The sequence below is a fragment of the Cynocephalus volans genome, chromosome 14, assembly GCF_027409185.1.
Source record: "Cynocephalus volans isolate mCynVol1 chromosome 14, mCynVol1.pri, whole genome shotgun sequence".
Lineage (NCBI taxonomy): Eukaryota > Metazoa > Chordata > Mammalia > Dermoptera > Cynocephalidae > Cynocephalus > Cynocephalus volans.
The window spans coordinates 66,713,651-66,736,294 of record NC_084473.1 but is presented as its reverse complement, the minus strand read 5'-3'; the positions used below and the strand labels follow the sequence as shown (position 1 = coordinate 66,736,294).

The 22,644-nt window shown below is 39.2% G+C and overlaps 1 protein-coding gene and 1 long non-coding RNA gene across 4 annotated transcripts in view; one reads left to right on the top strand and one right to left on the bottom strand.

Moving 5' to 3' along the window:
• Positions 1 to 17,802, top strand: part of C14H2orf42 (chromosome 14 C2orf42 homolog) — a 24,158-nt gene extending 6,356 nt beyond the window's left edge. For all 3 annotated transcript variants that reach the window (XM_063078510.1, XM_063078511.1, XM_063078512.1), the window contains exons 4-10: positions 644 to 754; positions 3,596 to 3,700; positions 6,102 to 6,206; positions 8,789 to 8,896; positions 10,367 to 10,467; positions 12,046 to 12,208; positions 17,095 to 17,802. In XM_063078510.1, the coding sequence (XP_062934580.1) occupies positions 644 to 754; positions 3,596 to 3,700; positions 6,102 to 6,206; positions 8,789 to 8,896; positions 10,367 to 10,467; positions 12,046 to 12,208; positions 17,095 to 17,303 (902 nt within the window). In that variant the 3' untranslated portion in view covers positions 17,304 to 17,802. The remainder of the gene's footprint in view (positions 1 to 643; positions 755 to 3,595; positions 3,701 to 6,101; positions 6,207 to 8,788; positions 8,897 to 10,366; positions 10,468 to 12,045; positions 12,209 to 17,094) is intronic.
• On the bottom strand, positions 11,784 to 22,644 carry LOC134363010 (uncharacterized). The gene is made up of 4 exons (XR_010021673.1): positions 22,073 to 22,644; positions 16,157 to 16,375; positions 12,019 to 12,112; positions 11,784 to 11,939 (listed from the first exon to the last, which is right to left on the bottom strand). It is a non-coding gene; the product is annotated as an uncharacterized LOC134363010 (long non-coding RNA).

Genomic DNA, 22,644 nt, shown 5'->3' with positions numbered 1-22,644 from the left:
TTGTTTCTTATCTTTGAAGATGAGGGAAACTGGTACCTTGCTCAAAAGAAGACTTTTAAAAGTGTCTATATTAGGGCCGACCCCGTGGTGCACTTGGGAGAGTGCGGCGCTGGGAAAGGATGGCCGGTGCGCTGCTCACTGGCTGAGCGCAGTGCGGCCGGTCACAAAAAGACAAAAAAAATTAAAAAAAATAAAAGTGTCTATATTAGATCTTTTGTTGTCATTGACATTTTTATCTTGTAGATGCTTTTTATTTTGATTTCTTAATGCTCTGTAGCTGGTGGCGACTCCCAACTTTTCAGTTTTTTTTTTTTTTTTTTTTTTTCGTCTTTTTCGTGACCGGCTGAGCGAACCCGCGGCGGGAGCGTAGCTGCGCTCCCAGCGCCGCACTCTCCCGAGTGCGCCACGGGCTCGGCCCCCAACTTTTCAGTTTTATATTTCTTTATAGAACCTTCTATCAGGTTGTCTTTGAACAAAAACATATGTTTGTGGGAGTTTTTTAAAGGAACTTATTTTAAAGCAGGCAATCACAGCATAATTTGTTTTGGGCATTTGGATTTTTATAAATTATTTTTTTCTCTATATAGGGGCCCTTACTTTCTCTTGGATGGCATTAATAATTCAGAAATCTGTTATCTTTTAGGACTTAAAGAGATTATTGTGCCCCAGATAGGCTGCCATTCAGAATCATCAGTATCAGCTTGTGAGTCTGCTGCCTCTAAGCCAAAGAAGAGGAAAAAGGATGAAGTATCTGGTGAGAGGCGGTTCGGTTGGTTGGTTGGTTGATGGTATTGTCTTTAGAGATTGTTTCATTGTAGGGCCCGCTTATGGCTCACTTGGGAGAGTGTGGTGCTGATAACACTAAGGCCACAGGTTCGGATCCCTATATAGGGATGGCCGGTTAGCTCACTCAGGAGAGTGTGGTGCTGACAACACCAAGTCAAGGGTTAAGATCCCCTTACTGGTCATCTTTTTGAAAAAAAAAAAAAGAGATCGTTTTACTGTATTTTATGTGTTTCACTATATCTCAGCAATTACAAGAAATAATTTATGTTCTTATGTTTTTTTCCTTGAAAAAAGTTTTACCTTCTATGATGATTCTTTGTCAAGTCAAGCTAAGAGCTGGTTTCGCTGGCCAAAAATAACATCCCATATAACTCCACTTTTACTATTGTAAATATTTGTTCATCCCTTAAACATTCAGATTAGTCTTACACTTTAATCTGCCTTAGGACGGTGCTATGAGGTTTTCATCCATAGAGGGTTTTAAAAAATTTTTTGACAATGTTAATTATATTTTCCACACTAATTTAGGAATATGGTTTGTTGTCTGCATTTTCAGCATGTGACTATATATATACACACACATATATATATATGTTTGTATATATATTTTTTAATTGAAATACTTAATATCAGTGTCAGTTAAGGATTCATATAAATCAATACAAAAATGCTGAAGTAACCTAGCAGATAAGTGTCAGGAGACCTAGGCTCTAAACAAAGTTAAAATACTACCTGGTCCAAACTCCAAACTTATTAGTGAACAGAGAATTGCAAACATTTTCTTTTTGGTGGTTGGCAAGTACAGGGATCTGAACCACTGACCTTGGTGGTGTTTGTGCTCTAACCAACTGAGCTAAATGGCTAGCCCTGCAAACATTTTAGAACTACAAAATTAAGGACTAGCCAGTTAGCTCAGTTGATTAGAGCACAGCCTTATAACACCAAGGTCATGGGTTCAGATCCCCTTACTGACCAGCTGCCAAAAAAAAAAAAAAGTTAAAACAAGGTACATTTTGGTACCATGTTAGCAAAGATTTTTTAAATTATTTTTATTTATTTATTTATTATTTTTTTTAAATGACTGGTAAGGGGATCTTAACCCTTGACTTGGTGTTGTCAGCACCACGCTCTCCCAAGTGAGCTAACCAGCCATCCCTATATAGGGATCCGAACCCATAGCCTTGGTATTATCAGCACCACACTCTCCCAAGTGAGCCACAGGCTGGCACCAAGGACTTTTTTTAATGAGACCACAGTCAAAGGTGAAATCTGGGCTGTCCAACATGGCTAGTGTAGTGTAAGTTGCTAAAACCATTTGTAAAAGAAGCTCATGGTATCTGTGAAGAATCTTAAAATGGCCCTTCCCATAGGGAATATTGCTGGAGGTGGGTCAGATGGTCATGCACAGGAGCTTTGTTGCTGAGAAGTTGGAGAAAGGTGGAGAAACAAAGTGATGTAGTCATTCTGTTTTAGAGAGCCAATTCTGACAGCAGTATAGAGCAGAGATTGTTAAATGTTTACTTCTTGGTCTTTCCCAGGGGAAAAAAAAAGTTCTTACCCTTTGATTTAGTAGTCGCACTTATAAAAATCTATATTTTATTATTATTTTAAATTGATTCATAATAATTGTACATGTTTATGAGGTACAGTGTCCTATTTTGATACATGAATGTAATGTATAATGATCAAATCAGGATAATTGGCATATGCATAACCTCAAACAGTTATTTCTTTGTGTTGGAAACATTCAAATTCCTCTCTTCTAGCTATTTGAATATATACAATAAATTGTTCTTAATTACAGTCACCCTACAGTGCTATAGAACACTAGAACTTTTTCCTCCTATACAGGTGTAGTTTTGTATCTGTTAACCAACCTCTCACTATCTCCCTATCTTTCCCAGCCTTTACTAACCACTACTAAATAATCTTTTTAAAGGAAATAATCCTTGGTACAGGAAAAGCATTTTGTCTAGAGACGTTCACTTTATGGTTGTTGATAATATTGAAAAATTAGAAACAACTAAGGGCCAACCACTTGAGAGTTAACTGAACCATGGTAAAGCCACTTTACCATAGAATATCAGGGAGCCATCAAAAATGATTATCAAGAATTTGGGGAAATGATTAGATCATTGGATAGCCAGGTAAAAGTGCAAAATGCTCACTTACACTTGAATTTCAGAAAAACAACGAATAATTTTTTAATATAAGTATCTCATGCAATTTTTTTTTTTTTTTTTTTAAAGATGACCAGTAAGGGGATCTTAACCTTTGGCTTGGTATTGTCAGCACCATGCTCACCCAAGTGAGCTAACCGGCCATCCCTATATAGGGATCCAAACCCATGGCCTTGGTGTTATCAGCACTGCACTCTCCCAAGTGAGCCATGGGCCGGCCTTTCATGAAATATTTAGAACATACTTCTACTAAAAAATTATTCGTTGTTTATCTAAAATTCAAAAGAAATATTCTTGTGAAATCTGGCAACCCTGGATTAATCACAGCTACTTAAAAATCAGAAAACTGGCAAAATAAACTGTTCACAGAGAAGAAAATAGAAGACAGCTCCCCAGAAAATTAATTGTGATTGTCTGAGAGGTGGGAGCAATGGCTGAATTTTTTTTTCCCTTTCACTTCTGTTCCTCTCCCTCACCCATTTCCTATAAAGGGCTTAAGAAAGTAAAAATTTTATATATAAAGGCTAAAGCTAATTCCTTCTAGAAACTGTGAAGCTAACCTAGAGGTTAGCAAAGACTGTTTGTATTTTAAGACATGTTTATAAACACTGTAATGATTTGTGGTTAAGGTGTACAGATGAACAGTTCACTATTGCCTCAAGATGCAGTGAACAGTAATCTAAGAAAAAGTGGCCTGAAAAAGCCTGTGGTTGCTTCTTCATTAAAAAGGCAAGGTAAGTTTCCATTCCCTAGAGTAGGCTACAGTAGTGGAAAATCATCCTAAAGAAGCTAGAAGCAGTATAATAAAAAAAAAATGCTGCATGTTGTCCCTCAAAGAGTGCTAACTAACGTAAATACTAGCGGGCATTGTCCTGTCCCACTGGTTTCAAGTCATGTTCAAAACTAAATTGTGTCTAAAATCAGAGATGGAGAACAGATTAGTGGTTGCCAGGGGCTAGGGAGGGGTTGGGAGAGAAGTAACAGCAGCAGTAAAAGGGCAGTAGAGGAATCTTGTGATAGAACTGTATTGTGTCTTGACTGTGGTGGTAGTCACAGAAGCCTACATGTGTGATAAAATTGCATAGAACGGCTGGCCAGTTAGCTCAGTTGGTTAGAGTATAGTGTTATAACACCAAGGTCAATGGTTCGGATCTCTGTACTGGCCAGCTGCTAAAAAAAAAAAAAAAATTTTTTGCATAGAACTGTATGCACATACACCACACATTAAGTGCATGTAAAACTGGTGAAATCTGAACAAGGTTGCTGTATTGTATCCATCATTTTCCTGATTGTGATATAGTACTACAGTTTTACAAAATGTTAATATTAGGGAAATCTGGATGAAGGGTATATAAAGTTTGTGTTTCTTATACCTGTGTGTGAATACAGAATTTTCTCAAAAAGTTTCTTTAACTACATTTTTTAAAAAGCCTTAAGATTGCTTTAAAAAAAAAAAAAGCCCCCAAAACAAACAAGAAAATTAAATTATGTCTTTTGTTTTGTTTTTTTGGTGGCTGGCTGGTGAGGAAATCCAAACCCTTGACCTTGGTATTACAAGGCCTTGCTCTAACCAACTGAGCTAACCTGCCAGCCTCAATTACATCTTTAAATCAAACATTACTGACATGTTTTGGCAGCAGGTACTTTGCAGGATGTATTCCTCTTATTGTTTATTGCCCACATGCAGTTGGTATGGAGATTCAATGTTGAAGAAAAACTATTTTAGAATTATGTAGTGATAAATATTTGTTGAGAAAGACACATATAGCCTGTTCTCCAAAGTCAGTGAAGCTTGAAAGCATATCTAAAAGCAATAGCAGGGCTATCCTTCTGAATTTATGAAATAGAATGACTTAATTTGAACATAATTTATGTATTTAAATATATCACTTTTCTACTCAGAATAATTAAACTTGTACATTTGGGGATCACTATTTTCTTAATTCTTCTTAATTGTATAAAAATGGTTTAGTTCAATTTTGGCAGTATTTATTGAATACTTGCTATGACGTGGCTAGTTATGTAGAATGGCTGGCTGATTAAAAACTGGATGTCATCCCTGCCCTCCTCGTACTCTAGTTTTTAAGACAAGGCCAGTACATAATTAGAGAATAATACAAGATTGAATCTTAATTAATAAATTCATTAAGAACTTACACATTATAGGAATAAATATTTCTGGAAGGTCAGGAAGTAAACAAACCAATAGTATCCAGCAGAAGATTTTAAACAGTTTTTTTTGTCACTTCCTTTGGTGAAAGAAAAAAGAAGATAGCTTCAATTCAAATTATCACTGATGCATTTACCTATGATAATTTGTTTCAAATGAATAGTAGTTACAGTCTTATTTCTCTCTGTATAAAGGGTGATGTACTTCTGACATGTGAAGACATTTTAGGAGAAGAAATAGAACAGAATGGTAGATTTGTGGAAGACTCTTGAATTTGGGGATCATCCAGACTCACACCCTCATTTTAGAGAAGAGGAAGTTGAGACATGGACTCTGGTCAGTCAGTGGTAATGAGAGTCCTAGGTCCCATAGCCTCTTGACTCCCAACTCCAAACTCTTGACTCCATTAAATTCTACCACTTGTCACCATTTACTCCAGGGCTGCAAGGTTTCGCTTTTTCACTTTTATTTAAAAGTGAATTTTTGTTTATTTTGCATTTCTGAATACAAGGTTTTAGATTTTAAGTGTAAAGATATCATAGCAACCCTATGCTTCACTCAGTCTTAGATATTTGTGCTCAACCTTGATATGAAACAAATAGTTTCATTATTGAGAGGGTTTGGGGCATATAGATACATGTTCATCATATTTATTTTTAAATCTCTAAAACAACCATTATATAGGACCATTCTTTAATATACAGTTTAGCGTTAAAAGACTGGCAACTTTCAGTGATTAATAATCTTATACCTATTAGCCTCTAAGAAGTTTTTATTCTTATTTTCTAAAGGGATTCTTTAAAAAAAAGTCCCAGAATCTTGCATTTTACTTAATTTATCTACTTACTTTTAATTTTGGCTTCTTGTTCTTTTTTTCCTACACAAACTCCTTAACTTTTTCAAATTTCAGTGAACTGTTTATTATGTAAGTTACTCAAGAGGTGTTTTTTAAAATCTTTTCCTAGCTTGTGGTCAGCTGTTAGATGAGGCACAAGTGACCTTATCCTTCCAAGACTGGCTGGCCAGTGTCACAGAACGCATTCATCAAACCATGCACTATCAGTTTGATGGTAAGTATTGGTCACCCAACTGGGCTATTGCTGAGAGCAGGAGAAATTAAAATAATTATGCTGTAGTTCTAGTCTGTTTTGATAGGAAAGGTAGTTGGGCTTCAGTCCAGAGAGCATTGGGCCACAAGAAAGTAGAAATCTAAATTGAAAGAAAAGAATAATCATATAATTAAAATTCAGGACCAGCAAAATGAACTTAGAGATAGAAGAGAAAAAACAGACTGAATTATAAGTAAAGGTAGATAGCTTTGATCTTGTGCGTGTGTGTGCGTGCGTGTGCGTGTGTGGAGGTGTGGTGAGGGAGATATCAAAGTTTTAGAAGATCGTTCTAACCCTCAAACTTAGAATTCATTGCCTTAAAAGCATCGCATCCTTGATAGACAGTTTCCAGCCTTTGTCCAGTGACAAGAAGCTTGCTGCTTTTTGAGGCAGTTCATAACATTGTTGGACAATGATAGCTGTGAGAAAGGTCTTCCTCATGCTAAGTGGAAGTGTTTGTTTATAATACTTCCTGTTGGTTCTTATTCTGTGCTCTAGCCACACGGAATAGGTTTGTTCCTGTTTCCAAATAACAGACCCTGCGACTGCACACACACAAATCCATTGCCCCCTTTGAGAATCTTCACTTTTCCAAGAAATACATCTCAGGTTCTTCAAACAATCCTCATGGCATAGTTCTAGACCTCATATTATCTTGATATTCTTTGCTGAATATATTCCAGAACATCATTTTAAAAATAAAGCACCCTGAGCTGAATAGTAGCCTGATGGCAGACACTCAGTGGGAGAGGTGAGTTTTGAAGGATTAAGAACAGTTATAGTTTCATGGTGAGGAAAGGGACAAGAATGGAGGTTTTGAAATACATACTTACATATTAATTCAGAATAAATAAAACTTTAAAAATTACATTTTAGAAAAACAAAATTAGCTAAGAAGGGTTATAAAGAGAGAATCTGGCTTTTTTCTTTTAAAATTTTATTTATTTATTGTTGGAAATAATATAATAAATACCTATTAACTTGCCTCCCAAACAGCAAACATAGCATTGACAATACCATAAACTCTACACTTGTGGTCCTCCTCCGTCCCATTCCTGTACCACCCTCCACCCAACTTAATGCCCTCTCACCATATCCATTATCACCACCTTTGTCCGAATCACATCAGCTCGCTCCTGGACTATGTGAGTCTCTCTCTTTCATGAGGGCTTTTCAAGATGAATTCTTAAACCTAAGCTGTAGCATCACATCCACTGAGTTCTGGTGAGTTGTTTGAAAGCTGTAATGATCCCTCTGTGTAGCCCATAATCTAATTTCAAGAAAAAAGGATCCTAAAATTTCTTTGTGTGGTGACTTCTTTAAAGTGCCCAGATACTAACATTTTAGTGGCTTAAAAGCAGTGACAGTTTTGTCATTGACATTCTGAATTCAATAAAATAGGTAAAATCAATGGAAAGATTGTAAAGTCTTTCTATAAAATTCTACAAAATGTTTTATTTTTATTTTTCTTGGCTTGACGTGTGTTTCAAAAAGGCATCTGAACTCTGTCCTAAGAGTCTTTCTTTAAGAGATATTCTTTCAGTTTTATCTAGTCAGGTAGAAGTTCTTTTTTTTTTTTAAAGATGACCGGTAAGGGGATCTTAACCGTGGCTTGGTGTTGTCAGCACCACGCTCAGCCAATGAGCGAACCGGCCATCCTTGTATAGAACCCGCGGCCTTGGTGTTATGAGCACCGCACTCTCCTGAGTGAGCCATGGGCTGGCCCTAGGCAGGTAGAAGTTCTGTGTTTGTGTGCTTGGTCCTGGATGTTTTCCCTCTGCTAGGGTTAGTACCTTAGGCAGAATTTTTAAGGAAAACTCTGAACTCTCTCTCTGTTGACTTTTTGTTGACTAATGTCTTGCAAGTTTCTTTAAAAGGTTTGTTTTTTCAAATATTTTACCTGCCTTGAAATCATATTCAGAGAAAAAGACTGATGCTTCTTGGATAAGTAGTGTCCTAACTTTGTAGTCCCTTGGCGTTCGTGGTCCTGACGAACTGGGTGAGAGCATGTAGTTATTTTGCTTATAACTGAATTCTGGGGCTGGCCAGTTAGCTCAGTTGGTAAGAGCACAGCCTTGTGACGTCAAGGTCAAGGGTTCAGATCCCAATACCAGCTATCCATCAAAACAGAAGAACTAAATGCCAATGGCAAGTACCTGGGCATAGTGAGTAGGAGTGAATCAAGTGGAGGAGCTGATTAATTTCTCCTTAACTCAGACTCATTTTGCTGATCTTATTGCATTTCATATACCCTTTAAGGGGAAAAATGCATGCTGTGGTGGTGGTTACAAAATTGGAGATTTGAAGTTATCCTGGATGGATGACAAGGGTCCACTGTGTTTTTTATAGATTGCAAAGGATCAAGAGAAGGGCTGGTGACAGTGCTTGGCGTATAAAGGCCAATGAAAGCCTTCTTTTTGCCTCTTCATTTTGGGCTTTTTTTTAGTTATTACTGCCCTTCAATTCCTTTTCTTCCACTTTTCCCTGTATAATCAGAAGGTCCACTCAATTTCTTTAAATGAGTTCCTTCTTATTTCCTATAGGCAAACCAGAGCCACTGGTGTTCCACATTCCTCAGTCCTTCTTTGATGCACTGCAACAGAGAATATCCATAGGAAGTGCCAAAAAACGGCTCCCCAATTCTACCACAGGTACGGGATTTTTCCTCAGGAATAGAGATAGATGTCTTGACCTTAGAGAATTATGTTTGGAAAAAATGTGTGTGGAATTTCCAGGGTTAGGACTTCTAGTCACATCCTTGGAGCATGAAGCCTTCGATAATCAGCTGTTGGAATAATGACTACAGTTTTCAAAGACCCCATACTTATTCCAGTAAGAGTTAATGGAAAGATTCGGAAAGTGCAAGCTTGGTAAAAGAAGAACAATGAAGTTCAATGCAGGTGCCTACCGAGAAGTTTGATATTTTCTAGATATGGACCAGTTTCCACAAAATCATTGCAGGCTGCAATAGTTATTTGGGTGGGCTTCTTAGAAGCAATGGATTATTTGTTTTTTGTTTTTTGGGGTTTTTTTGAACTTCAGAATTACTTGATTTTTTTTTTTTCTTTTTGATGTATATTCTTTTTTTTTTTATTGTAACATAGTTGATTGTACATATCTGTGAGGTACGGAGTTAAATGTCAATTCCTGTGTGCAATATGTGATGCTCAAATCAGGATAATTGATATATTCAACATCATACAGTGTAATTGTTTTTCATGGCCCTTTACCAACTCCTAAAACTTTTTGATGATTCCCAATTTTTGATGAAGGAAAATTTTATTTTTAGAATAATTCTTAGGCTTGGAACACTATATAATTACATTTTTCAGGTACTTACTTCCTGGTTTTATAATAGCATCTTTCTTCTAGAGATCTAGAAGAGAGGAAATGAGAGAGAGAAAAGGAGGAAAAAAGGATTGCTTGGTGGCAAATAGCCCAAGAGTAACTACAACTAGAGATTAATGGTATTTCTTCAGTAAATTATTTGATGATATAATAGTGACTTCTTGAGGTTTAACTCTGTTTTTGAATAGTGCAAGCTGTAAATCACTATATTTGGGGCCCTAAAAATCTTTGTTTTTACACTTTATCTGTCTGATTTTTAAGGCAGTGTTGAGTCTTTCTTCCAGATTAAACTTTAGACCTAATACTTTAATTTTAGCCCATCCCTTAACTATTTTTGCAAGCTTTGATGGAACTCCTTTATAGTCCTGCAGGTGGGGCAATAGATTGGTAACCACATTAGCAGTCTTAAACTCCATGTAATTATTTTAAGGACCGTGATTTGACCTCTTATATCTAAAGTTATAGGAGGCTGTAAGAAGCTGTTTTATAATGGAATCCTGTGGGTTTAGCTTTACCAAACAAGTTCCTATGTTGGCAAAAATAAGTAACATGTCAAAGAAGCATCAGAAACTTTACATAGCAGAAATTCGTATCAATTGGTTTGTCATATTTCTGTCAAACCCTATTATATATTTGCGCCTAGAGCAACTTTTTGAAAGTGTTGAGATTCTGTATGGAAAGAATAGCACAGCACTGAACTCTCCAGTAATTGAGTAACAAGTACAAAAGAACATTATTTTTAGTCTAATTTTGTCCGTTTTATTACATTGAAGCTTTTGTTCGGAAAGATGCCTTGCCACTGGGAACCTTTTCCAAGTATACCTGGCATATCACTAATATTCTGCAAGTTAAACAAATCTTAGATACTCCAGAGGTAAGAGTTTATTTCTATAATAGTGGGAGGGTGAAGAGAGGAAAGCTGTCATTCTAAATGTGGGGAGGATATTTGCACCAGTTCCTTGCATTACAAATGCCAAAGAGAGTGCCTTTTTTCATACTAAGAGATTTTTCAGAGATATCCATGACTTTATAGTTCTGACTCTGTTTTGTTTGTATTTTTTTAATGTTTTTATTTTTGTGACTCTGATTTTAATAGGTATTCCCTACAGCTTGAAAAAGTATCTTAAAATAGAGCATGCTTTTTCTCTCCTTCGGGATCACAAAACAGGGTGATTTTTCTTGTAAATTAAATAACGATCCTCTAATAGTTATGGTGAGTCCTAGGATGTAACTGGCAGGCAGCTAGAAAGTATGTAGATAATTTGAGATGATATACTATTTGTGAAGTCACTGGGTCCAGCACAATTAAACCCTCCTCTCCAAAGTGAAGTTTTATTCTCATTAGAGAAATGACCCTTAATTATTGTTTTCTTTCACCAGAAAACCTTAGGCATTTTAAAAAATATTTTTAAGCAGATCCTGAAAATTTGAGAGGGATTTTCCCTATCTACAGTAATGGAATACTGTAGGAAATCCAGCAGAATGTGATTCATATGTTAAGATTAGCTTAATTGCAAGTCATTGTTATTTCAGGAAAAGAATAAGTTGTTTGGTAGCTACAGAGCTTACATGGGTACCCTAAAAAAGGCCTGGGTTAGCGTTAAAGACACTGGAGGAACTTCTCAAAATTCAGGATGTCTCAGAGGCAGCTTCTAGCCTGGAACAGGAGGCCTTCAGGAAGGCTCCAAAGCAACCCAGAGCAAAGGCAAGTGGGGGAAGAGAGGTGATGGTCACCAAGCTTCTGTCTCTTGGATGCTGTTTATCTATATTGCCTCATTTTCCCTCCCAGCCATGCACTGGTACTAACTACATTTTGTAGATGAGAAAACAGGTTCTGAGAAGTTTGGTAACTTACTCTGGGTCACCCAGCTGTTCAATGGCAAAGACAGAATTCAGTTCAGGTTCTATCTGGGTCAGTCCCAAGGACAGTGTGAAGCATCCTGGATGTGAGGTGAGCTGTAGGTGCTATCAACAGAGTATTTAGGAGAAGAAAACTGCTAGCAGAGCAGTAGAGGAAGGAATAAAACTGATTTTTAGAGCAGGTCTGTGCAGCCAGTAGCAGTCGTGTAGCCATGAAAATGTTAGACGTTCAGTTGGTATGTGGCTTGGCTGGGGTTGAAATTAAGGTTATAGAGAAAAAAGGAAAGCCACGAATGATGTAAGGGAGAAGAGGCATATTTGTTGACAGGGTTTACTTGAAAATACAGGGGAAGTTTTAATTAATTTGAGTGTACTTAACAAGAAAGGAGAACTTATAAAAGATCTGGGGTTGGACAGTTAGCTCAGTTGGTTAAAGCATGACACTGGTAACACCAAGGTCCAGGGTCCCATCCCTGTACTGGCCAGCTGCCAAGAAAAAAAAAAAAAAAAAAAGATCTGTTGTCATCCAAGTGCGTGTCTACTTTGAAAGTTTTCTTTTTCTCACCTTTCTTGGTCTTGTCTCGGTGTCCAGATGCCCTTGGAAATCACTCGTAGCTTTATCCAGAACCGTGATGGGACTTACGAACTGTTTAAATGCCCTAAAGTGGAAGTAGAGAGCATAGCAGAAACCTACGGTCGCATAGAAAAGCAACCAGTGCTACGACCCTTGGAACTAAAAACTTTTCTCAAAGTTGGTAAGTGAATTTCAACAGTGCATCTTCCTTTGAGAGTCAACCAACATTACACTGTCTGAGGCTTTGTATCTTGACCTTAAACAAAGAAGGCACATTCATTCATCTTGTAAAGGCAATCAATCATAGGATAAGGAGTTTTCTTTCATTTCAGCCAGTGCTTTCAAATAAAATTACAGAAGTAATACATGTTCATTATAGAGAAATCATAGATATCATTATAGAGAATAAAGGGCAAAAATAAAAACTAACTGTAATCCCACCCCCCACAGACCACATCACGATTAAGATTTTAGCATATACCCTTTCAGACTCTTTTCTGTGCATGAAGAGTTTCCAAAATATGGGATTATACCCCCCACAGACCACATCACGATTAAGATTTTAGCATATACCCTTTCAGACTCTTTTCTGTGCATGAAGAGTTTCCAAAATATGGGATTATACCTCAGCTGCTTTTTTCACTTAATGATATATCATGAACAGCTTTCCATGTCTATCTTCAATGATATTTTTAAAAAATTTTTTTTAATTGTTGTAAAAGTTACATAACAGAAAATTTACCATTCTACTTTTCGGTTTACAGTTCTGTGGCATTAAGTACATTCACACTGTTGTGCAAACACCACCACCATCCATCTCCAGGACTTTTTCATCTTCCTCAAGTGAAACTCTGTACCTGTTAGGCGATAACTCCCCACTTCTGCTTCTCCCCAGCCCCTGGCAACCACCGTTCTACCTTCCGTCTCTATAAATTTGACTATTCTAGGTACCTCTTAAAAGTGGAATCATATAGTGTTTGTCCTTTTGTGATTGGCTCCTTTCATTTAGCATAATGTCTTCAGGGTTTACCCATGTTGTAACATATGTCAAAATTTCCTTCCTTTTTGAGGCTGAATAATGTTCCATTGCATGTATGTGTCACATTTTGTTTATCATTCATCTGTGGATGGACACTTGGGTTGCTTCTACCTTTTGGCTACTGTGAACACATTGTTATTTTAAACAGCTTAGAAAGATTATAATATTTATAGAATTTACTCCTATTGGCCATGTATGAGTTTATCTTTTTTTTAATCTTTGTTGATTTGATAGACAAAAAATGTTATCTCACTTTTATTTTTCATTCTCCTCAATATGAGTAAGGGTAAACTTTTCATATTAGTCATTTGTGTTTGATGAATTCTTTTTCTTTGTCTATTTTTAATCAAGGTATTTGTTTATATAATTTAATAACAACAACTATAACAGGCAGCACCTAATGAGCACCTACTTTGTGCCAGGTATTATTTTCAGTGCTTTATAGGCATTAAAGGGTTACATAGCTAGTAAGTGGTGGAGCTGGGCTTCAACCCTTAAGGCAGTTTTAGACTCTGGAGCCTGCACTGCTATCTAATACTTACCTGTCTCTCCACTGGCTAGACTGTAAGTCCTTCCAGGGTAGTGAACTACATCACTCCTGTTCATCATCATACTCTAACACGGCACAGTGTCTGGTCTGTAATAGGTATTCAGTAAAGACTTGTTGAGTGAATGAGTGCCAGCCACAGTTTTTGTTTGTTTGTTTTGGCAGCTGGCCTGTTAACCTTGGTGTTATCAACACCAGGTTCTCCCACATGAGCCACCGGCCAGCCCCTCAACCATAGTTTTAATTATTTTAGTTTTGTGATGCGTCTAGGAGACCCCCTTCATTTCTCTAATTGTGCATTTATTCTTCCAGGAGAAACTTAGAATTTAAAATTATTTTGTCAAGTTCTTGTCAATATATTTTTAGGTATATTATGTTTTTTGTTGCTCTTGTAAATGGGATATCTATTATGTTTCAAACTTGTTACTGCCAGTGCATGGAAAGCTCTTGGTTTGGGTATACTTATTATCAAATTTGTCCCCTTAATGAAGTCCTAGTAGTGGTAGCAGTAAATCAGTTGTTTCCCTCCAGTTTCTGGGAAATCAGTGATATCACCTGTTAAACAATCTTCATTAAACATTTGTATCTCACTGTTTTTTTCTTGTTAAATTAGCTAGGATTTCAAGAGCAACAATGAATAAAAGCTGGTAGTCATGCTTATCTTTTCTGACTAGTAAAAACTCCAGTGTAGCATTTTCCAAGTCTGTCTTGAAGAAGAGGTAGTAATGAGTATTCTGTGAAAAAAGCATTCCATACTCAAATGTTTGAGAAATTTTACATATTATATATTTTATATTTGAAACCCTTGATTATAAAATGCTCAGTTGATTTAGTAATAGCTTTTTTGGAGGGGGAAAGAAACTTTGCCATATGAAAACTGTTCTGGTTTTAAGATTCACTCAGATCTCAGAAAATGTTACAGTTGAAGTAGGGAGGTAGTTAGGGAGTAGTGCCTTAGAATATAATTTTCTCTCTTGGAAATTCATCCTATAAATTTGCATATTAAAAAGATCCTGAAATAAAAACACCTGTTGAAGTTTATTTAACATAAGATTTCCCAAAGTATTTGACCAGTGAATACTTTTCAGGGGAATAGCATTAGCAGTTCATAGAATATTTTTCTGGGAAAAGCTGCTGTATGTTTCACTATTAAATAGTGGGCTTTGGTTATGGATTTCAGATAGATTTTTAAAATTATTTTAATGACATATTTTTATTTTATTAAGTACTTTTATTAGGAACTAATATTGAATTTTATAAAATACTTTTTTACCGTCTTTAACCTTTTGACCTACTAGTGCAATAAATTTTATTAATAGCTTTCTAATATTGAAGAAATCTTGCATTTCTGGAATAAATCCTGCTTGGTCTTTTTTTCTTTCTTTCTCTCTCTCTCTATAGATAGATAGATAGATAGATAGATAGATAGATAGATAGATAGATAGATAGATAGATAGATAGATAGATAGATTGATTGATTCTATCTGCTAATATTTTATTTAGAAATTTTGATCATCTCTTTATAAGTGATAACTATCTACTGTTTCTGTTTTGGAGGCTATCGTTTTTGGGTTTTGGTAACAGTTATATAGAAAATGATTTTGGAAAGCTTTGGATCAAATTAAATAGCTTGGAAAATAACTGTTCCTTGAATGTTTGTAATAATTTATTCTCTGAATGTAAGAGTAGGCAGGCAGTTTCTCCAAAAACTTACTCAGTTTTTTCTGATTTACACTTGTATTTCCTGGTTTCTATCTTTTCTTGAGTCAATTTTGATAATTCATATTTTCATCCAAAATTTTAATTGTGTACATTTTTTATAATTTTTGGTATAGATGATAATCACATAACTTTTAAAATTTGCTCTAAATCTGTAGTTATAGAATTTTGTCTGTTTTATGGTCTTTCTCAAAATAAAGAACTGGTTCTTGTATTTAATCAGTTGTTCTAAATTTATTTTAAATTATTTTCTGGTTTTTGTCTGTAATAATTTCTCCTAACTCTTTTAAAAATTTTCCTAACATTTTCTTGGGATTGTTTTATTCTCATAGCTTTTAAAACAGAATACTCAAGGCTGGCTGGTTAGCTTACCTGGTTAGAGTGCAGTGCTTATAACACCAAGGTGAAGGGTTTGGATCACCTTTCTGGCCAGCCACCAAAAAAATAAAATAAAATGAAAAACTCAGTAAATTTTTAAAATTCATGTTTGATAATAACATTTAAGCTTCTTATTATTGTTAATATTTAAATCGTCTATAATTATAGTTTCTCTGTGTCCCCAGTACTTTGTATTTAAAATTTCCAGTTGGTTGAAGCTTTTGATATTTATATTATTAGTTATCAATTTCTAGTTTTATATTTTGAGGTCAGAAGATGTGTCTTTTTAATTTCTATTTTTTTAGGAATTAAAAATATCTTTTTACTAACAATATATGATATGAATTTGTTATCAAAATTGTTATTATCTCTATCAAAGATGTTATTATATATCCAGAATAAACTAGCCAAGGCCCAAATGGTGGAAGAACAAAGTATCTTCGTACCTTTTTCCATGCAGCCCCTTTATGAAGGGAGGTTTGGGATATGCTGTGGCAGGAGCCTGGGGTAGGTTTCTCTCCATACATCTCCAACCTGTATTTACTCTTCAGATTCTTCCAGTAGTCTCAGTGTTCATTGTTGTGAGTTTTCAGCTTTTTCTGCATCTTTATTGATATTTAAGTGCAAGTTGCTAGGAGCTCCAAAGAAGGGTTCTCAGCTAGATACTGTTTGAAATGGAAGCCATAATAAAATGTTTGTGACAAACAAGAGCCAGATAATAAACTAACGTTTGTATTCTATGGCTGGAAGAAACCAAATAGACCAAAATACACCAGCCCACAAAGTCATTAGTCTGGGGTGGATGGAAGTTTTTTCTCTCATCATAAGTGATGTCTGGTCATTGTGAGAAGAAAATGACCAAAAAAAGTGGAGGAAAGGGTGACTGGGGTAAAATGCAGGAAGAATAAGATAGTGAACTAAAAAATTAAATACTCGTTTATGATGCCAGAAGTAAGCAGTTCTGAGGAAAAAGGTATATACATTATTAGTTAGGGTCTTTTCTCCTCTATCCTTTTTGTTTTCTTATATTTACAAAATTTTTAAATTTTTATTTTTTACTTTTCCTCCCAAGAACTTTTTTTTTAGCTGACAAGTAGAAGTCATTGAATCTGAACTTTTTAATTTCATATCTGACATCTGACTGTCCCTCTAGCCTGCAGCATCAGTAAGAAAAACCTAAAATTATTAAATATATATATTTTCACTTCCTCTAATGATCAGGAAATCTGATACCCCAGTCATCACCGAATGGGTATAAATCCTACACAGCGCTCTGATTATCAAAGCTGAGGAAACTGCTTCAATTCAGGAAACTTCTTACTATTAAGAACACCTATTAGAGTAAGGTGGAATTGTACTAATAGTGTTCCTTTTTCCTCTTTAGGCAACACTTCCCCAGATCAAAAGGAGCCAACACCTTTTATCATCGAGTGGATCCCAGATATCCTTCCCCAGTCCAAGATTGGTGAGCTGAGGATCAAATTTGAGTATGGTCACCACCGGAATGGGCATGTGGCAGAGTACCAAGACCAGCGGCCCCCGCTGGACCAGCCCTTGGAACTGGCCCCTCTGACCACTATTACCTTCCCTTGAGGCAAAACAAGAGAGTCTTTTGCTGCTAAATTTGCACATCCCCACTCCTTGACAACTTTAAATACTAGTTAGGCACTTATATCGCACTGTTCCTTAGTGAACTGATCTTAGCTTAGATGCGATTTCTCAATGCTATTCAGTGGATTCTGTTGAAAAAAAAAATTCTTCTTGTAAATGGCCTTTTTGATGCTGCTGTGTACAGTCTTCATTATAAATGGGCAGTATTTCTGGCTAGTTTTAAAAGGAACACAGAGAAAACCAGCTCACTTTCCTTCTTATGGACTCACCTTTAGAATTTGTTTCAACCTTTTTCTGATTTTCTAAGAAGTTAGCAGCACTCAGCTTTATACCAACAGTGTTGGAAAGTTAATAATACCCTGGTTAGGGCAGAATGTTAACGACCATCCTGGCAGAGTGTTAAGGACCATCCTGGCAGAGTTCCAACCATGCTTTTTATTCTGTTCTCAAATAAAGCACAGTGCCACTAGTTTTTTCCAAATTGTATCATGTTGGCCTGATTATAAAATTATAAATGGGGGGGTGGATTTAGCTGATAATGAAATAGGAAAAAGAGGGCCAGGTAGCAAGGGAATATTGACATTTCAAACTAATGCTTGTGATTGCTTATTCACTTGATATTTATTTCCTTCTTTATTCTCCAAAAAGCTAAACAGCTCGTAAAATTCAATTGCTGTTTCCGAGTTCATTGATCACAGAATGGGGATACTTTCCACTTTGTCGTGTTGATTTGATATAAATTTCTTATACCTCGTTGTCCTGGGGAAGACAGAAAAAATCCTTATTGAAGTAGGCTCTTGGTTTTCCTTTGATTGCAACTGACAAAAACCCAGCTAACCAGCTTGGGCAAAAATAGGAATGAATGACTGGTTTATGGATACTAAGATAGGGTTGGACAACCACACTGGTGTGGAGCTAGGTGTGGGTGAGCCTCAGGCCTTCCATCTGACCCATCTCTGCCTCTCTCTGGGGCTTCATTCACTCTGAGCACACAGCAGCTCCTCCTGGTAGGAATTCTGGCTCCTAAAGTTCCTGAAAGTATGGCTTCCACACTGGAGCAAGACTGACAGCTCCACTCAGAAAAGAGCAAAAACCCCCAAGAAAGGCTCTGGTTGCCCTACCTTGGAGGGCAACATTTTTGGTAGAAGGGGAGAGGAGGATGGGAGAACTGACCTGTTACCTCAGAGCTGGGTCTTACAACACCAAGGTTAAAAGTAACCCTGTACCCGCCAGCCGCCAAAATAAAAATAAAAAAGAGGGAGGGATGGGTAAACATATTAAGTGTTGTCTGCCCTGTATGATTGAGGGACTGGCTTGTGTGGGTATCTCCTAAGTGTTTCGGACAATGGAGGAAATTGCTGAGGAGAATACACGGAGGCCCACAGAGGCTTAGAACTTACACTGGACTTTAAAGGAAAGGAAGGGTTTGGATAGGTGTGGAGAACAAGAGAAATTAAAACTTGGTGAGGTAGAGGACCTGTCTGAAGAACAAGAACACCCAAGGAAAGACACTGGTTGCCCCATTATGAGAAATCCTTCAACCTGAGAACTTTGAGCACATCAGTCACAGCTTTTTGACCAAGACAAACCTGTGGGTAACAGGCAAATACCTGGGTCTAGCAGAACCTGACTGATCCAGACATCCACAGGGGCCATAAAACACACAGATGAGGCAAATGATCCACCCAGAGAGGCTTCCACTCAAGCGCTAAGGTCTTCACCCAGGACACCCCAGAATGCTATCACAGTCCATCAAAATCTGACCCTTTTTTCTAAATTGACACTCTCCATTGGGTCAAGCATGGGCCTAGGAGGACCAGTAGGTCCACCGCCCTCACTCCTAGCCTCTATATACATTTGGGACACCATCAGCATTCACTTCATTTCAGACCTGCCCCACACTCCCAGTGAACCTAGATAACCCCACCAGAACAGCATTCTTCAAACCCTGAACCCACCTGCCTCCCCACCCATGCACGTTCCCTTGTGCACTATTCATTGCACACCTCCTTCCATGGAATCTCTCAGGGTGCCTCTCCAAGCTGCAGCCACCATTTGTATTCTGGAAGAAATAACTCAAAACCCTCCATGTCCACACAGCATCCTGTCTACTGCACAGACTGATCATCCTCAGATTGAATGTATTAACAGGTCTTCTTAACTCCTCCTCCTCCAGGCAACATGGCTGGGCCCCCTAACATTCATAGCCATCATAACAACTTGCTATTCTTCCACCCAGAACACTTTGGTTCTAACCTGTGTCCCCACCTCTGCCAGTACTGCTGTCATCTCAACAGCTTGCTAATATTTAGAGACCACTTGGGGACCTCAAGAAAAAGCTGACTCCAAGAACCACCCACCCATGTGCAAGTCTGTAGGCCTGCTACCTGGCTCTCTCAAGGCCCCAGATGTCATCAGCCCTGTGGCTAGCAATCCCCAATCAGATTACCCCATCTTTCACCAATTGCTGTTGTGGGTTGGTGCCAATGTCCTCCCTCCAGCCTACATGTGCATACACATGTACATACTACACACATTCCAGCCTCCAGCTAGAGTGTAACTGGGTGTGTCATCCAAGAGGCAATACTCTGTCAGTAACTCAGCCAGCTCCTACCCCTAGTTCTCCCATGTAAAAAAGTGCTCAGAACATGCCCTCTGCTAGAACTCAGGGAAATCTCACTCTACTGTGCTAAAGGTGAGGGGATGGGTGGAGACTGCCCTCGCTGAGCCCTTTGAAATAACCCGACTCTTTCCAGCGCAAGACAACACAAAAAAGTCAGCCACAGGGAACAGCCCTTGTGTCTATTACTTGTGAATTTTCCCAGGATGGATCTGCTTACCCCACTCAATCTATTTCTCCTTCCTTTATATCCCAGATTCTGATTTCCTGGTTTTCCTTCTCCACATCTCATGACACTGACTTCCTCTTATTTGATTCTCTTTTTAAACCTCCTTACCTACCTTGCTCCTTGTCTGCCTGTCCTCCCACCATCCCGCTCTGCAAGCGCCCTTCATATCTTCCTGCCATCCCACCTGCCTCACTGAGGGAGATGACTTGTTCTACAACAGCACTTTGCAAACTTTAATGACCACAGGAATCACCCAAGGATCTAGTTAAAATGCATATTCTGATTCAGAAGTTCTAGGGTAGGGTCCAAGATTTTGCATTTCTATTATCAAACTGCATTTTCCCATCAAGGTGATGAAGAAAGTTCTGGACTGCAGGATACTGATGGACTACAGACTGCGCTGAAGCCTGACCTGGTAGAGTAACCTCCCTCCCACTTTTCACTGCCAGTAATAGATGAAGGCAGTGCTGGAGGTCGGTAACACTTAGCAACTAGTGGCCGCACTGGAAATGCATCAAGGCAGTGTACTAGCGTGAGCTGCTTATGGCACTGTCCCATGAAGTTGCTCCAACTGATGAGCACACTAGCCTTCTTCCTTGGAGCTAGTTCCAACTCAAGAGTTCGGCAGTAGGAAGTGGGTTCTGTAGCCCTGTAAATTTCCTGCGGCTTTTCTCTTCTCCCCAGCATCACTTTTCACTGCCTCTCCCCGCTCCTCTCATCTTAAGGTTCAGATCTTAAGGCCTGCGTTTGAGACCCAGCTTTGCCACCCTCTTACATTTAACGCTCTGAGCCCCAGTTTCCTTATCTGGATGATGTGAATAGTAAATTAGATACTGTGGGTGAATCGCTCATTTCGCCTGTTTGAACTTCTCTTCCTCTTCAAACTTAGCCTTGAGGCTCGAATAGTGCTTTTAGTCCCTTCTCAGGAATCTTTGTACTAATACCACTATTATACAGTCAGATCACAATTTTGATTGATGAAAGGCTGAAGATGATTAAAGTTTAACGATGATTGGGGATGCTGATATTCATTTTCTTCCTACCTTTTCCCTTTTCCAAATTTTCTACAATAAACAATATTACTTTGATAAATAATAAGGGGGAAAAGAAGGGGCATAAAACCAAGCTTCCGCACTTCTGCTGACATTAGAAGAGAAAGAGGAAGAAGTGGGGGCGCCTGGGTGAGGAATAGTCACGCGGCAACCGCCGCCGGCCTCCGCGGGATGACGTTAGTCACGTTCTCCCCTCTGCAAGTCACCACTTCCGGCCGGCTGCGTGGCTTTCCTTCCACCAGGCGGCGCCCCAGGACATTCGGTTGCCGAAGCCTCCTGCGCAGCCGCACTGGCGCCCCGGACACGTCACCACCTTCGCGTCTTTTCTGGAGAGCGCGGGAATGCGAGCTCAGGAGGGTGGTGACGTCACCGGGGTTCCCCGCGTGGCTCGCGGGGGCGGGGGACGTGGCGCGCGCTGCGGTCGGCGCGGGGGAGGGGAGAGGACGGGGGAGTGACAAGAGGGGGCAGGGGCAGTGACGGGAGGGGGAGGGGTGGTGCCAAGCGCAGGTCCAGCCTGGGCTGACCGGGCCGCGCTCGCCTTGTGACCCGCGGCGGGGCTGAGCCCGGGCCAGCGCGCCAGGCGGAGCTGCGAGAAAGGTGCTGACGAGGCGGGTGCGGTGGGAGAGGCGCAGCGGCCTGGCGCGAGGCTCTGCGGAGGTCGGTCGTCGGCCGTCTGGGCCCCGACTTCCCGGCAGTGAGCGGCCGCGCCCTCTCGGGGGCGGGGCCACGCCTGGACTCGCGGGCCCTGCGAGGCAGCGCGGCGGGCTCGGGAGCCGGTGGTCCCAGGCCCTCCCTCCCTCGGCTCGCGTCGTCCGCGAGCCTTAGCAACCCTCACCCGGGCTGTGGCTACCTGGCGGGGAAGGACAGGGAGCCTGCGCTCCGGAAGGACGTGTGCGTCGGACTCCTGGCTGCCGCTTCCTGTGTTCTGTTTGCCTTCACTGTCTCCGAGTCTCGGTTTTTCCCATTGTGAAGCTCGAATAGCACCAGCCACTTCACAGAGGTGTCAGTGCCCAGCACGTGGTTCAGTCAAAATACGTTCCACTTCTTCCAACCCGGTCTTTGGAACCAGTTTGTAAGGGCGTTAATCCCTGGGTAGCTCTTAAAACGCTTTATGTGGATCCGTGTAATGGCTGTTAATAGGCAGAAACTTCCCTTTTCTTAGGATGAGCTCCACAGCATGCAAAGGTGGCAAAAGGCTCGTCCATGACCTGATGAGTTGAACCTGGGGCGCGATCAGAATTTAGGGAAGGGGTGATTACCATAATTTTCTTTGTGTCCCAGCATCTATGGCTCTCTTTCTCTTGTCGCCCCTAGCCAGAGCTTTCACTCATATGACATTGCTGTGATCAAGTCATCTGTTTCTGGTATGGCCTGATCCCTGGGGACAAGCCACCCTCCAGTAGCTTTTATGATGCTGGTCTA